This window comes from Cydia strobilella, chromosome 13, assembly GCF_947568885.1.
Source record: "Cydia strobilella chromosome 13, ilCydStro3.1, whole genome shotgun sequence".
Taxonomy (NCBI): Eukaryota; Metazoa; Arthropoda; class Insecta; order Lepidoptera; family Tortricidae; genus Cydia; species Cydia strobilella.
This window is the reverse complement of record NC_086053.1, coordinates 14,677,068-14,692,171: the sequence shown is the minus strand read 5'-3', so window position 1 is coordinate 14,692,171 and position 15,104 is coordinate 14,677,068. Positions and strand designations below refer to the sequence as shown.

The 15,104-nt window shown below is 39.1% G+C and overlaps 1 protein-coding gene and 1 long non-coding RNA gene across 3 annotated transcripts; one reads left to right on the top strand and one right to left on the bottom strand.

Annotated features, from left to right (window-relative positions):
* Window positions 1–220: 220 nt before the first annotated feature.
* On the bottom strand, window positions 221–14,800 carry LOC134746796 (fatty-acid amide hydrolase 2-like). Of its 2 annotated transcripts, none has more exons than XM_063681343.1 (12): window positions 14,746–14,800; window positions 7,384–7,629; window positions 6,483–6,609; window positions 5,795–5,966; window positions 5,558–5,682; window positions 5,195–5,284; window positions 4,369–4,514; window positions 4,170–4,252; window positions 3,465–3,648; window positions 2,911–3,030; window positions 2,454–2,591; window positions 221–1,361 (listed from the first exon to the last, which is right to left on the bottom strand). In XM_063681343.1, exons 2-12 carry the CDS (start codon window positions 7,612–7,614, stop codon window positions 1,218–1,220), a joined length of 1,560 nt encoding a protein of 519 aa, XP_063537413.1. In that variant the 5' UTR covers window positions 7,615–7,629; window positions 14,746–14,800; the 3' UTR covers window positions 221–1,217. The 2 variants fall into 2 exon arrangements, with proteins under 2 accessions (XP_063537413.1, XP_063537412.1); XM_063681342.1 differs by lacking the exon at window positions 14,746–14,800 and adding an exon at window positions 10,677–10,836 and having other exon boundaries at window positions 222–1,361.
* Window positions 13,120–14,561, top strand: LOC134746856 (uncharacterized). Its single transcript, XR_010128269.1, has 2 exons — window positions 13,120–13,828; window positions 14,040–14,561. It is a non-coding gene; the product is annotated as an uncharacterized LOC134746856 (long non-coding RNA).
* Window positions 14,801–15,104: the final 304 nt, after the last annotated feature.

Genomic DNA, 15,104 nt, shown 5'->3' with positions numbered 1-15,104 from the left:
ACCGAGACTGTCAGAGACCGAGACTGACTGAAAAAGCAACACGTTTGTACGTTTCCGTGCTAATACGCTCGAAAATAATTATGCACTACATCGTAATTGCATTTGGCAGGGGTTTTCATTCTTGGGGGTTTTTGACATTTTGGGGGTTTTGGTATTTGATTCGATGATCAATAGAAATAAAAACAACTCGTAATACATATTATTTTGTTATTAAAATATTTAATAAAAATATAAATCATTATAATTATACTCTGGCAAGCCAACTTTGTCAATAAAAAAGGCTCCCAATTTGAAAATAGGTGCGAAAAATCGATCTCCCATAGAATATTTTTCTTCTCCATACAAAAGTTGGCTTGCCAGTATATAAACGTAATCAAAGAACAAATTAATTAGAACTTAGCACCGGTAATGAGATTCATACTTATTACGACTAATTATCAATATGAATAAAATCCTTACAAATTATTAATAAAATCGCAAATAATTAAGCACCACAGGCATCTTTTTCATTTAGCCCAGCAACCTAACCCTAACAAGCATATTTTTTAAACATATTTACTTTTAACACATTATCACATTTTTCATTCCTGATAGGTACATATTATGTATGTTAGGCGTACTTTGTAACTAGGCCAACTTTGCAAGTAATGCGAACGCAGTTAAGGATGACTCACGTCTCACGTTAGACTGGGCCGTGGCCGGGCCGGAGCTTCCGGCGCGTTGTTTTCTATGGAAAGCATTACGTCATGACCGGGGCTCGGGAGTGGGACGGTGCGGGCACGGTACGGGCCCGGGCCGGTCATGCTATGTGCAAAGGCCTGACATCCCGGGGCCTCCTGACAAGACAGAGACTCTTGCATTGCGAGACTTGTGAGGGTAAGCGTTTATTGCGATCTAGTCCCACCGCATTAGTAACGTCCTTTACACCGAGGTAAGCCCAACATGTATTTTGGCATTATTGGCTTCATAAATCATAATATTCATAATACCATCCTACAGTGTCATTTTTTTAGCATCACACGCATGTTTAGAGCCAGAATTATCCTGCTGCCTGACGCACTGGGTACTGTGTTAAGGGCCTATTTACACTTTGTAGTGTTTAGTGCGAGTTTATACATTTGCTACTTGCTTTTAGGAAGAAAAGTATGAACTCGCACGAAACACTATAATCAATGTTTAAACAGGACCTAAGACATATACAAACAGCCAGCTAAGCTCTATTGAGTTTTGCAAGGCATAACGGCCCCGCCGAACTCCTTCTCCAAGAACTTGGCGACGGAGAGACAGAGCGCGTCGTTGTACGGAGCAGCCACCACTTGGATACCGATGGGAAGACCCTGGCTGTTCACGCCCAGAGGAACCTGTGGACAAGGTAGCAGTTAGAAATGTCGATCATACATGGCATGCTTTGAGAAGCAACATTGACGCTATTATACAGAAAAATTGTTACGTTACGTTTTCAGAAAAATTGAAAAAAACTAAAAAATGTGACGAGTCGATTTTTTTGCTACCGAGTGTATGGGTGGGCCCAAAAATATTAAACGATAAATCGTCGACGTTTACGTTACCTAAGGTATAAAAGAGTGTGTCCATGATGGTCGTAGGTACGAGTATACTTTGTTAGGGTTCCGTACCCAAAGGGTAAAAACTGGACCCTATTACTAAGAATCCGCTGTCCGTCTGTCCGTCTGTCTGTCACCAGGCTGTATTTCATGAACCGTGATAGCTAGAATAGCTAGATAGTGGAAATTTTCACAGATGATGTATTTCAGTTGCCGCTATAACAACAAATACTAAAAAGTACGGAACCCTCGGTGCGCGATTCCGACTCGCACTTGGCCGGTTTTTTTAAATAGATAGTGATTCAAGAGGAAGGTTTATATGTATGTATTGCACCCTTGCGAAGCCGGGGCGGGTCGCTAACTTATAAGAAATTGCTGCGCCTTTGCAGGGTCCATGTCCATATTATATAATATGTTCGCAATAAATGCTTATAACTTTGACTTTGTTTATCATTGCGAAAAAACAGCGGCAGGTATGGTTGGTCAAGCAAATCTTGTCAGTAGAAAAAGGCGGCAAATTTAAAAAAATGTAGGCTCGAAGGGATATCGTCCCATAGAAAATTTGAATTTCGCGCCTTTTTCTACTGACAAGATTTGCTTGACCAACTATATATAACATTACAGTACAGGGGTAACACGAGTATTAAATATACTTATAATAAGTACCTATTATTTTTCGATGAATGAGTGATTCCTTGTCGCAACAGCATATCGGGTATCGGGTCCAAAGGTCAGACATATTGTTTATCTTCAGTTATTGTCTATAACGTGTGACAATGTTAAATAAAAGGCCGCACATTTGCTAATGCTTTAAGAGTTATACGAACCCTGCCGCCGCCATATACAATCGAAGTTACGCTAGTTTATCTTTGTTAAACCAACATTATTTACCTGAGTGGCAGGACACTTGAGCACGTTAACGGAGGCCCAGTAGGAGAAGTTGTAGGGCCGCAGGAAGCAGGAGTAGTGGTGCGGGGCCGCGTGCGGAGCGCTCGGCATCAGTAGGACTCCGTTGTCGCCCAGCTTTTCCTGTTATAAGTATACAACGCTGGTAAAGGTTTGTCGTATTTTCCACGTGTTCTTTGAGGTTACCAGCTTTTTACAGTAATAAATGTTAAGGAAAGCTAGCATAGCAACCAAGCTTCCGACGGTCCAAGATGACCCTGAGCGGGAACCAACATACTTCATGTGCTACTACACAGTTGGAATGGAACCGATCAAAGTCGTCAGAAACCTCTTTTGATGCAGTAGTTTACAACGTACAATACAAGATGAAAAGTATGTTATAATTATTTAATCTGTAAAGAAAAAGAACTGCCAGAATAATCTATGTATTTTGCAAACTTACCAGAAGATCTTCCTTCCATTGCTTGGTAAGATTTTCAGCCCAGTTGGGATACAGTGGCATGACCTGAGTTTCCAGCAACCAAATGACAGTTGATAAACCGTGCTTGCTTAGGCAAAACATCTGAAAGAAGATGTCATTTATAACTAATGCAGTGACATAAAAAAACTTAAACATACTTATTTAACAAAATGAAATTATTCTACTGTTATCCAAATCCAAAACACAGCCCGTCTTCACTATTTGTGGGATATGCTTAGATTTATAAATCTTTAAACACATCAGAACATTTGAATCCTGGTCACGGCACCAAATTGCAATGAACGACAATAGGATTATTATGTTAGAAGAAGCTGACAAAATATCGGATATTCTTGCTCATTTTGTATTTACCTTACATGTAGTAGAAAATCCCTCTAAATGTCACTCACCCATCTCAGGAACTCCACAAAGTTAGCTTCACTTTTGTTATTGTCGAACAGACTGGCGAAATTATGAGGCTCCTTGCTCATCCAGCAAGACCACATCATCTACAAGTACCTCTAAATCTCACTCACCCATCTAAAGAACTCCACAAAGCCGTTAGCTTCACTCTTGTTATTGTTGAACAGACTCGCGAAGTTGTGAGGCTCCTTGCTCATCCAGTAAGTCCACAGCTGGTACATGTGGTCGAAGCCCTCGTGGTGGTACGGCTGCGGACTGTTCACTGGGGACACTTTCTTGCTGATCTTTGATACTGCGCTGTAGAACAAGGGGAATTTATCTGTTCAGTATATAAGACAAGTCTCGGTCCCAATCAGTTCGGATAATCAAGATACTACTGTATTTTAGAAGAATCGCACTTAAACTATTGTGAGACATATTTCAAAATATTTATCAGTACGGTTTTTACTCACTATTATTTTAGTCGCTTTTGGCGACATGTTCACAACCGCCGCGGACACTCGTGCCTGAGGAAGGATTTCCAAAGAATCCGAAACATGTCGCCAAAAGCGACTAAAAATAATAGTGAGTAAAAACCGTACTGATAAATATTTTAGAAGAAGCTTTTTAGCCGTCAATTTCGCTTAAAATTAAGTTTTTCTTTTCAAGTGTGATGAAAAACATTGTGTGTAACTCCGGGGGTAAGAAAATTGCAAACTCGAGTCTTTAATTCACTCCAGAATGCGGCTGTCGGGAATCTATACACTGCAATATTTCACTTACCTACCTGACCTACCTCCCTCGTTCCACAATGTACTATTGTGATGTACTTTACTCACTTAGTCATAGCGTCTTTGAGTTCTGGTCTAATCGAGCTTACTCGGCAGTCATTAGACGTTTCCATGTAGTAGAACTTTACGTCCTGAAATACAAGTATTATTAAACAAAACAGAAATTTATGACATTACGTATTTTGGAATTCCCTAATTGGAAAAGGTACCACAATTTTATGTAAAATGAATTCGTCTAGTTTTATACCTTGATATCAATTTTACGATCTAACTTCAGAAGAGGGGCCTTGTTTCCTGCGATAACTTTGGTCAATGGAGCTAAATCCTCGGCGTGTTTTGTGATGAAACCCAGACTGATCATGGACTCCTCGTCGCCTTTATGGAACATCACTCCTGGAATACATTTTAAATCTAGATTTTTTTCGCTCATAATAAACAATAGGTTTACAATATAATCATTTAATAAAGATAAATAAAGATGACTGACGAAGTAATTATCAATTAGATTAATTTATACATAATTATTTGATAAAGTTATCAGCATTGAATCACCTTATGTTTAATACAATGAAATTCTCATTAAAAGGTTTTTTAGTTCAAAGAAAAATGACTTCTAGCTGATATGTCTGTGACACACTTATTTCAACATTAACTACTATTAGTACTATTGTATTATTAAGTACAGATGATTTTTACGCTATCATACGCAACAGAATAGCGTCGATCATGTGAAGGATAAGTAGCAGTGGAAATGGTATCCTAAAAATATTTGCTGTAGTTGGACACTCCGTTAGCAAGACATTGGAACAGTCTGCATTGTACTGGATCCGTGGAAGACTAACGGGTTGTGATAACTTTATATACAATTATTTATTTTATAATTTGCTTACATACAATGCTACTAACCATAGTTTGATAAGTCTTGTAAAGGTGTAATAACTAACAATTTTATGGATATTTATGTCTGAATTAAAATAAATTGAAATGAACTGAATTAGTAAACTTTATTGCAAAGATTGAATTACAATTTGGTGCTGTGACCAGGATCTAAATGAACTGATATGTGAAGGTACCTCTGCTGTTCGTGGTTCCAGCAGTAGTGTGGTGTCCGAACAATCCGCAGTAGAAAGCCGGCATACGGGTGGATCCGCCCAGGTCAGAACCTTAAAAGAAACAATAATCATAACGCAACCGATAGAAATGTAGTTGTGTATTTATTTTCTAACAAAACATTCTTACATTATCTTTGCATTCATAACCACATTAAGATACCAATAGGTACTTATATCTAGGAAGTGAAGAAAGTAAAAGTTAGTTTTGTTTTACAATACCTATTCACTGAATAGGTAATGTAAAACACTGAATAGTATTCAGATTGAATACATCTCGTATACAGGTTACGGGTTATTTCGGTTTTCAATATTATGGTTGCTTACACAAACTGATAGGCGTCGCGTAGCTCGCAGTGAGGGCTGCCTCAGCGCCGCTGGAACCGCCTGGCGTTCGACCAGTGTGATGGGGGTTGTTCGTCATGCCGTATACCGGGTTGCGGGTTTCAGGCCTGTAGAACAAAGATCACGATGTTGATGGATTCCTATGCACACTTATAAACGGCGGATTGCAATGGTTCTCTGCATATCATATACTACCGTCTACCACGAACCACGACATACCAAAGTAGTAATTCTGGGAGGTTAGTAAGAGCTACTGGAATTGCCCCGGCTGCCTTAAGCAGGACTATTGCTTCGCTGTCTTCATCAGCTCTGAGCTCCCGCCGAGACCAAAGCCCCAGGGTATACCGGAAGCCTTTCATGGCCTGACTCTCCTTTGCTGTGAATGGGACTCCTGTGGAAATAAAATACTATAAAAATATATTAATCATAGGTACGTTATACAACTACAGTGACGGTTAAGATTAAATGTATTTAAAGACAATGTTGAGGGCGGCGAAAGGGTGAAGGAGAGTAGAGTAGGTATTTATAGCCCGCGAGCCAGGAACTGATTTTCATGACCAATAGCATGCCGAGCGATAACTCGTAAAGTGGTTAAGGGCTATGTGTAATGCACCCTTGTGGACGTCAGCTGCCACTCCGTTGGTGGGTTGAGGAACGGCATGCAGTTTCAATCGGGATGCGATGCTTTTTTTTACGCGTTCGGGTGGCTGCCGTTCCTCAATCCACCAACGGTGCGGCAGCTTATGTCCTTGGGGGTTCATTACATATCGCCCTTAAACACTTTACGAATTATCGCCTGGGATGCGATGACCTACGAAATTTGCGCCTGGTCCACGGTCAATTAGGAAAGCTAGAAAGAGTTAGAAGAAAAGAGAGTACATAAGTTAGAAAGAGAGATAGTACAAACCTAAGAACGGTTTCTTAGCCGCCTCCTCCTCAGAAAGTCCGGCCGCTATGAGGTTGTCTACTTCCCTGGCTTCTGCTAGCGCGGCCTCGAAGCGGTCTTCTGTTATTGCGTTTATTACGGGGTTCACCTAAAAACCGAAATCGCATGTTTCTCGCGCAGGTTCAATTTACTTGCAGTCCGCTGGGAGGGTAGAGGTAAGGAGAACACTCCCTGTTATGAAAGTGTCAGTCAAAAACCTTAAATAGGTGGCGCCACAATACCTAGAATATTTGATTTAAAAAATCAAGCTCTAGCGCCACTCTGGAGGGTTGGAACCTTGGAACTAATGGGGTTGGCAGATCGAAGTGTTTAGCAGATGGCGCCAGCATAGCTTGCCCTGTCAATCCCTAGAATTGTCAAATTTTTGTTTTTTAATGCTCTGGATGCCAGCCCTTTAAGCCAAATCTCATAGAAAAAGGGGCAAGCTATGATGGCGCCATCTCTGCAAACCTTTGACAGTTGCCAACCCCATTTATAGCTGACAGCTGGACACTTTTGCAACTTTTCTCCCATAAGAGTTTTCTCCTTGACTCTACCCTCCATTGTTCCAGCAAAGGGTGGTACTTTCCCCTGTCTGTCCCCCTGCGTCTCACTATCTCATTATCATTAAGCAAAATGTGAGACGCAATACACAATGGAGAAAGTAATTCGATAGGTAACCATCCAAAGGCAGAAGGTAACCAACATTTTGTTTACGGATACTGATGTCGAACAAAAAATATGAGTAACTAAAGTCTGTCAAGCCATTTCTGTCAGTAGAAAAAAGCGGCAAATAAAAATGTAGGTGCGAAGGGTAATCATCCCATAGAAAAATTGAATTTCGCGCCTTTTTCTGCTGACAAAATTGTTTGACCGGCTATACCTCTTTTATTCTCTCAATGACAGCCTTTACTAAATCTTCCGACTTAAGTTGTTTTTCTTTTATCTTCCGAGCCAGGCTGACGGTGCTTTCAGCCAGGAACGCGTGTTTCTTGCTCAGGTCCGGAATGGACTGCTTCTTGCCGTCCCAATACAGGCCGAAGAAAAAGTCTATCATCTTGTCTATGAATACGCGGAGGCAAGTCAGGAACGACTTGAATGTTGTGCACGCCATTTTGAAATAGCGTTTCTGTAAAAAAAGTATACATTTTGTTAGAAAAGCTTTCGAATTAAATAAGTGAAATAAAGAGGGCTGTAGGGAAACTAAATGATCGCGCTCGACGTGACTAAAATGTAAACTTTCTGTTTTTTTTTTTATAGAGGGAGAATGCGTTACGCATACCACCCAGGCGCAGGGACGGGCCTGGGATGGTTATGTGGGACTCCCATACAGACTAATGAGACCCATGGTTTACCCACTAAACCCCCTCTGTTGCCGCCTCACTGCTATACGGCGAGGTCCCAGGAACGCCGAAGTACTCTTCCGCAACAAACTTTCCTTTTCCTAGCTCAACTTTGTGGACTATTGAAACCTATATCATATCAACTAACTAATGTGATGATACGATGACAATCGTACATCGACAAACGCCAAATGAAAAAAAAAAACGGGATGACAGATGTTACGAATATGCACGTGACTATTTCCATCAAGGGCCTGACACTCTTTGATAGAGAAAGATAGCGATTTCTATAAGAGGAAAGAGAAAATAGTGCCATGCTTTGTCCTTGTCACCGACCGGGTGGCATCATAGGTGGGAGGACTGGGAGGCGATGGCGAAATACCGAAATTTATAAGAGTGAAAGAGAAAAAAATCCTATGCTGCCCAAATTTTATATGAATATTCTTTCTCTTACCCCCGGTCGCTCTACTATGTCTATGATTTCCATACATTCTTTAAATTTGGAAGATGCATTTTCTATTAACAAAATAGTAATCATCTCTCTTACAGATACAGCCATCCAAGCGACGTAAGCTGGAGGTCAAGGTGCATTGTCTAAGTAGACAAAACAACAACAGACTTTTGACCTTATCTTTATTTGACTTGTCACACATTGTGGAAACGCCGGTGTGGGTTTAGTGCAGCGGTTCCTAACCTAATTACCCCCGTGGGGGTAAAACTGGCATTTTACGGGGGTACCTATCTATAAGAAAAAATATTTCTTTTTATACCACGTCGGTGGCAATCAAGCATACGGCCCGCGTGCTGGTAAGCAGTTACCGTAGCCTATGAACGCCTGCAACACCGGAGATATTATACACGCGCGTTGCCGACCCTAACACTCCTCTCCCTCGTTGAGCTCTGGCAACCTTACTTACCGGCAGGAACACAACACTATGAGTAGGGTCTAGTGTTATTTGGCTGCGGTTTTCTGTAAGGTGGAGGTACTTCCCCAGTTGGGCTCTGCTCTAGATCTGGAATGACATCCGCTGTCCTGTGCCCTACCACACAAAGCGAGATGTCATTCACAGTGCCCATACCTCTCTTTTGGACGGGTCCAAAATATTAATGATTATGGAGGAGGGGTAAAATCGAGTTCCCTAGTTAGTCAAAGGGGTCACAGTACTAAAAAGGTTAGGAACCACTGGTTTATTGGGTACGCTCCTCGTTCTAGTCCTTTTCTTTCTTAATAGAAAGAGCCGGGAGGTAAGAGTCCCACCTACCCTCCACCAAAATAGGTCCACAAGTCAGGATGCGTAATACTCCATTGGGTTCATCCATTAATTACGTCACACGAATTTCGAGGTTTTTTTGACCCCTCCCCCCTCCTTGTCACACTTGGCTAACGCCTCCCCCCCCTGGTGTGATATCACATGTTTTCAATGAAATCGGCAAACCGAATAAGGTATTTATTAATATTTTATCAAAACATTGAAAGAAAATTTAATGGTTAAAAACGATTATCGTTCCAAAACTAGTTATTTAAGTGTACAGCAAATGAAATAATTGAAATAAGTTAAAGTGGCTTCACAAAGTTTCCCCCCTCCCCCTTGTCACAACATGTCACAATTTCGTGACCCCCTAAACGTGTGACCGTCAAAAAAAAAAGCTGTAAGTAGCACGATGACTCACTTTGTATTATGAAATTGACAGTAATTTAGTTATTATTCATTGGTCTTTCTCTGACACACATTGAAGGGTGCGCAAACGCAAGCTTCACATAAAGTCATCGACCGCTTACGAAAGGCAGACGTAAACGTTAATCGTTACGTAACTGTTACGCACGATGTAACAGAACGTGAAATAGCGGGTTTTTGGACTTCATTTGGTTATATTCGGAACTTACGCGACTGGCGAAAAAGGTGCAGAAATACTGCTAGTTGCGTCATAAAGTAATACGTCTTACGTCCCAGAAATACGTCTGTCTGTCTGTTTGTCACCAGGCTGTATCTCATGAACCGTGATAGATAGACAGTTGAAATTTTCACAGATGATGTATTTCTGTTGCCGCTATAACAACAAATAGGTACCAAAAAGTATGGAATCCTCGGTGGGCGAATCCGACTAGCACTTGGCCGTATTCTTAATTTTTGGATTCTTCGATTCACGGCGAAGATTTGAATTAACGACCAAATTTAGTTTAAGCCTGTATGTAACAAATTTTATACCTACATATACCTACCTATATGCATCCCTGTTATTCCTTTAATGTTTATAATTTCGAGTTGTATAACATAGGTACCGTGTCATTTTCAAGCAAAAGGTACCACAGTGTCGCTTGCCATAAGGACGCTCTGGCAGGTAACAAGCAATTTTCGTCCTTATGGTAAGCGACAATGTGGTACTTACCTTTTGATTGAAAACGTCAGTGTGCCGGTTAAGATACTTACCTACTAATATTACTAAATTCACACATTTAAGCAAACACTTAAAAAAGTGCACTTTTGTATGTTTTTAAGCGGCGCGGCTAGGTCAACGGAGTCAAGGTCTTGACTAACACAAACATGCCGCAAAAAGTAGAAAAAGATATTTTAAATAGGTAGGTAACTACCTACTTCTAAATTTCATATATTAGTACCTAAGTAAATATTAACCTAATAAAATAACTAAGTAGGTAATGTAGGTATATATAGATTCTTTCTAGAACTTAGAACAGTACTTGACACAAACTTTTATATGGGATGTAAAACAATTCCCATCATCAGATTATCAGTAAATCAGTAATAGATAGATTTCCACAACCGACAATAATAGACATGTACCTACAGTTTTAAATAAAACAAAAGTATCTCACCTCACGCGAAAAATCGTTTCACCGCCAAAATTATTCAGAAACCATTCACTTTCGTAACTTTTTAAAAACGGGCACAGGCGTTCACTTTCAATGTTTGCATTGGACTGCAAAACTTAATCATAGCGCGACTGTCTACGCGTGACGTTATGTCGTCTCTTTCTATAGCTGTTGTTGTTCAAGTTTTACCAGTATCGGCGAGTGAGAAAGTGTTAATTCAATAACAAGTTTTGGGATATTATAATCGACTGGATTGTATCCGATTCGCCCTTTTGTAACCACAAGTCGTGACGTGGTGGTGAGGTGGCCATAAGGGGATGTCCAATTGTCCATTAATTACGTGAGGCCACTTTGTTAAAAGACAACTGAGAGAACTAGCGATGTCACGAGTCTCCAAATGACAATGTCGAATTTAGCCCCAGGCTTTTTACTTACATATTTTTAAATTTATTGGAAATTTCAAATGGATGTCACTACACACCTTTATAATATATAAAGCAAAGTCCCCGCCGCGTCTGTCTGTGTGTATGTATACATATATGTATGCTCGCGATAAAAACTCAAAAACTACTGAACGGTTTTTATGCGGTTTTCACCTATAAATAGAGTGATTCTTGAAGAAGGTAGATGTGTAATTTGTAGGTTTTAGCTTTGCCAGACAATTCGAATCATTCGAATTAATCAAGACCTCGGCTTTATATTTCATAATATTTAATTTTGGACCTTATTACAAGCCATTAAGATCTAATAAGCCTTGCACCAGACAATTGTCCAATGGGACTAGCTTATTTGAGGTAGCTGTTGAAGTTTTTAACGTAACGTATAAATATTTAGCGGCGCGAAGTCGCGAACGCGAGTCCGGAGTCGATTGCGAACTAGACGCGCGCACGAGTGTGGAGGGCCCTATACACAAGTATACGCACCCAAAAGAAAAGGATGAGTATAGTTTTTTTGTTCTTATTTACTGCCAATTTGGCTTGACCAAATATTTTATTACGACAGTAACAAGACAGTATGCTAAAATTTTGAAAATAGCTAACTTTATAAACGCCACAGTCAATACAAATGACCTTGAATTTGACAGTGACATAACAGACAAGACGAGAAGGTCGTGTAGAATTTCAATTTTCAATAAATTTGTATCTTGTATTGCATCACTTTTGCTAATCCAAAGAATTACTACAAAATGGGAAGCGCCAACGCCAAAGCCGTGGAAGCTAAAATGCCAGAGGCACCGGCTCCAGCAGCAGTGGAAAAGAAATTGAAGCCCTGCTGTGCCTGCCCCGAAACGAAGAAAGTGCGAGATGCTTGGTAAGGTTATGTTCCGTATTTACCTCAAGTTATATTATGCAATCACGTTAATTATAATATATCTACTTATTTCCAAATAGTTTACATTCATTAATACATGTATGTTCAACAATTTGGGGTAAATTGAATCGCGAAACATACATTAAATTAATGCTCAATTTTTTTGCACTTCCTTGTTGTTTGGTATTTGCTCAATTGTTACCAGGATAACCACAAATTCCTTACTAAACTTATCTTTTTAATCACGACTTATACGAATTTATCTGATTTCTACAAATCTATCAACTTCATTTTAATTAACATGTGTGTGATGTATTTCTGTTGCCGCTATAACAACAAATACTAAAAACAGAATAAAATCGATATTTAAGTGAAGCTCCCATACAACAAACGCGATTTTTTTGGCCTTTTTTTTGCGTAATGGTACGAAACCCTTCATCCGCGAGTCCGACTCGCACTTGGCCGCTTTTTTAGGGTTCCGTACCCAAAGGGTAAAAACGGGACCCTATTACTAAGACTCCGCTGTCCGTCTTTCCGTCCGTCTGTCCGTCTGTCTGTCTGTCTGTCACCAGGCTGTATCTTATTAACCGTGATAGCTAGAGAGTTGAAATTTTCACAGATGATGTATTTCTGTTGCCGCTATAACAACAAATACTAAAAAGTACGGAACCCTCTGTGCGCGAGTCTGACTCGCACTTGGCCGGTTTTTTACATTTACTATGATACTGTTAGTAAACCTGGCTACCAAGCAGTAGATCCCAATTTCGAATCCCGGGCGAGGGCATTTATTTCTGTGTTTATCATGAATTGCCTATATTTATTATTATTATATGATGATGACCCATGTTCTTTTACTGATGTGTGTTAAAATGGTTAAATTTCAAACGGGGTCTTCAACGCCATCTAGCCGAGAATACCCCAAAGGTTGTAGCGCCATCTATCCGTGAATAATATTTTCTTGATTTCCGAGGCACGTTTTTCCTTAGACTGTATTCATCTTATACGGAGTTACATAGGTCTTTGATTTCAATTAATGCTAATATTTTTATTTCCAGCATAATGGAGAAAGGAGAGGAAAACTGCGGCCATCTGATAGAAGCACACAAAGCTTGCATGAGATACTTGGGTTTCAACATCTAAAAACATTGTATCTTTTTAAGCTGGTATTTCTTTTGGTAATATTTGACTAATATTTCTCTACAACTCTGACATGACACAGATATTAGCCAAATATGGTCAATTGAAGTACCCTAATTAATGAGGATAAGCAATCTTGGGTCACATGGTAAGGTTCAGGCCAGTAACCAACTTCTCTTCACCTTACTATGGACTTCAGGATTGTTTGATCCTAGGTCCGTACATCTGACACATTAGTGACAAAAAAATTTGAGTTAAGTAGCTGGTTAACATGCCAATTTCATTAATAAACTACTTAAATATAAGCTGCTTTGAAGAAGCACAAGTTTCTTTTAACACTTTCGCGACCGGGCAAAATTTTGAACAATACCCCAGAAACCGGTCGTCTATAGCTGCTTATAAAACAACCCGCTGGGCGGGTTGTCCGGCATCTGAGCAAAGTTCACGAGTGCCTACCAGGCGGGTTCTCGGTAGTCAAAGTGTTAAGTTAACACACTTTTCTGGAGCATATGCTAGGGGATATGACATCCAAAAAATATGTAATTTTTTTGTCTATTAAGTTTCATTATTTGTTTTGGCAAATTTTTCTGTGCATATTTTAACTCTTGTGTCTTCATAACCTCTATGCATCAGACAATCCTGGAATGCTCTGGCAATTTGAAATGTTGACGGAGTGCTATCAGGTGTGGAAATATCACTTTAACTTGGTTCTGTTCTCCTATGTATATCCTCCTAAGGCCCAGCCATACAAATGAAATATCCAAAATCTACTGAAATTTTATCCTATATAGACTATAGTGTACCGAGTTGATTTTTTCTGTTTGAAAATTTAACGAAACAAAACAAAATCAACTCTGTTCCAATTGAATATGATTTAAATTTCATTGAACTGAATAAATACCATAGCTAGGACCGTAGGCCTCAGGAGGATATCAATAATTTCACAAATAACATCATTAGTTATTACAAAAATTGTGAGATGGTGTAAAATTGCATTTTATTAACTAATTTTATTTGTGTAGTACTTAAATAAGGATTGAAAACCAAATAATAAAAACAAAATTAAGGACAAGTCAAGTAGTAAAGGATAGTATAAAACTGAGTGATTATCTAGTATTAGTTTTAGTTTGGTATTTCAAAGTTAAATCTCATTTATGTAGGTATTTCATAGTTGACTCTCTGACAAAACTGTTTTGAGCTATTTGAAAAATGTAGTTTGTATTCTAAGTACCTAGTACTTGCAAGTGTATTTTTTCTTGTAAATTAATAATTTAATTGTTATTTTACTTCATAAAAATTTGTATGAAAAATTACATTGAATCAACTTATCAAGTGCAGACACTGTTTATTTCCATTTTATTAGTAATTGTAACAAAGCCTGCATTAGGTACATATTTATTTTCATTAATGTAAATAAAATAAACAATGTTTTTTGTTATATTCCGTCAGTATTATTTTGAATTCCTCATCCATATTATTTTCCTTAAACAACATCTAGTACTTCCCTAATACAGGTCTACCACTTAACTGAGATGACTTGAGACTCATTTTAACTTTCACGATTTTTACTCATTATTATTCACAACGACGGGACTTAATCGCGTAAAATAAGTTTTAAATTTACCTCCGACGTTTCGAGGAAGGCGTTGTCCCCGTGATCTCGAAGAAGACTGGCTAAAGTTGACATCAACATCTAGGCGCGCGAGTTTTTCGAACTACCCGCATTTATTTTACGCAATTAAGTCCCGTCGTTGTGAATAATAATGGCTCTTGAGGTAGTCAAAGCATTTAGCGAAACCTCCAACCATATAGTAGTCAAATCAAATGATAGTTGATTGATTGATAGCAATTGATAGTCGGTCTGCTCATATATCATAATAAAATGTCACAGCCGACTCAGTTAAAGACTTAAAGTGGGTAGACTTAATTTATGAAAATTTGGTAAATTTTTTGTAAAGATAACAACATTGTAATGCGAAATAG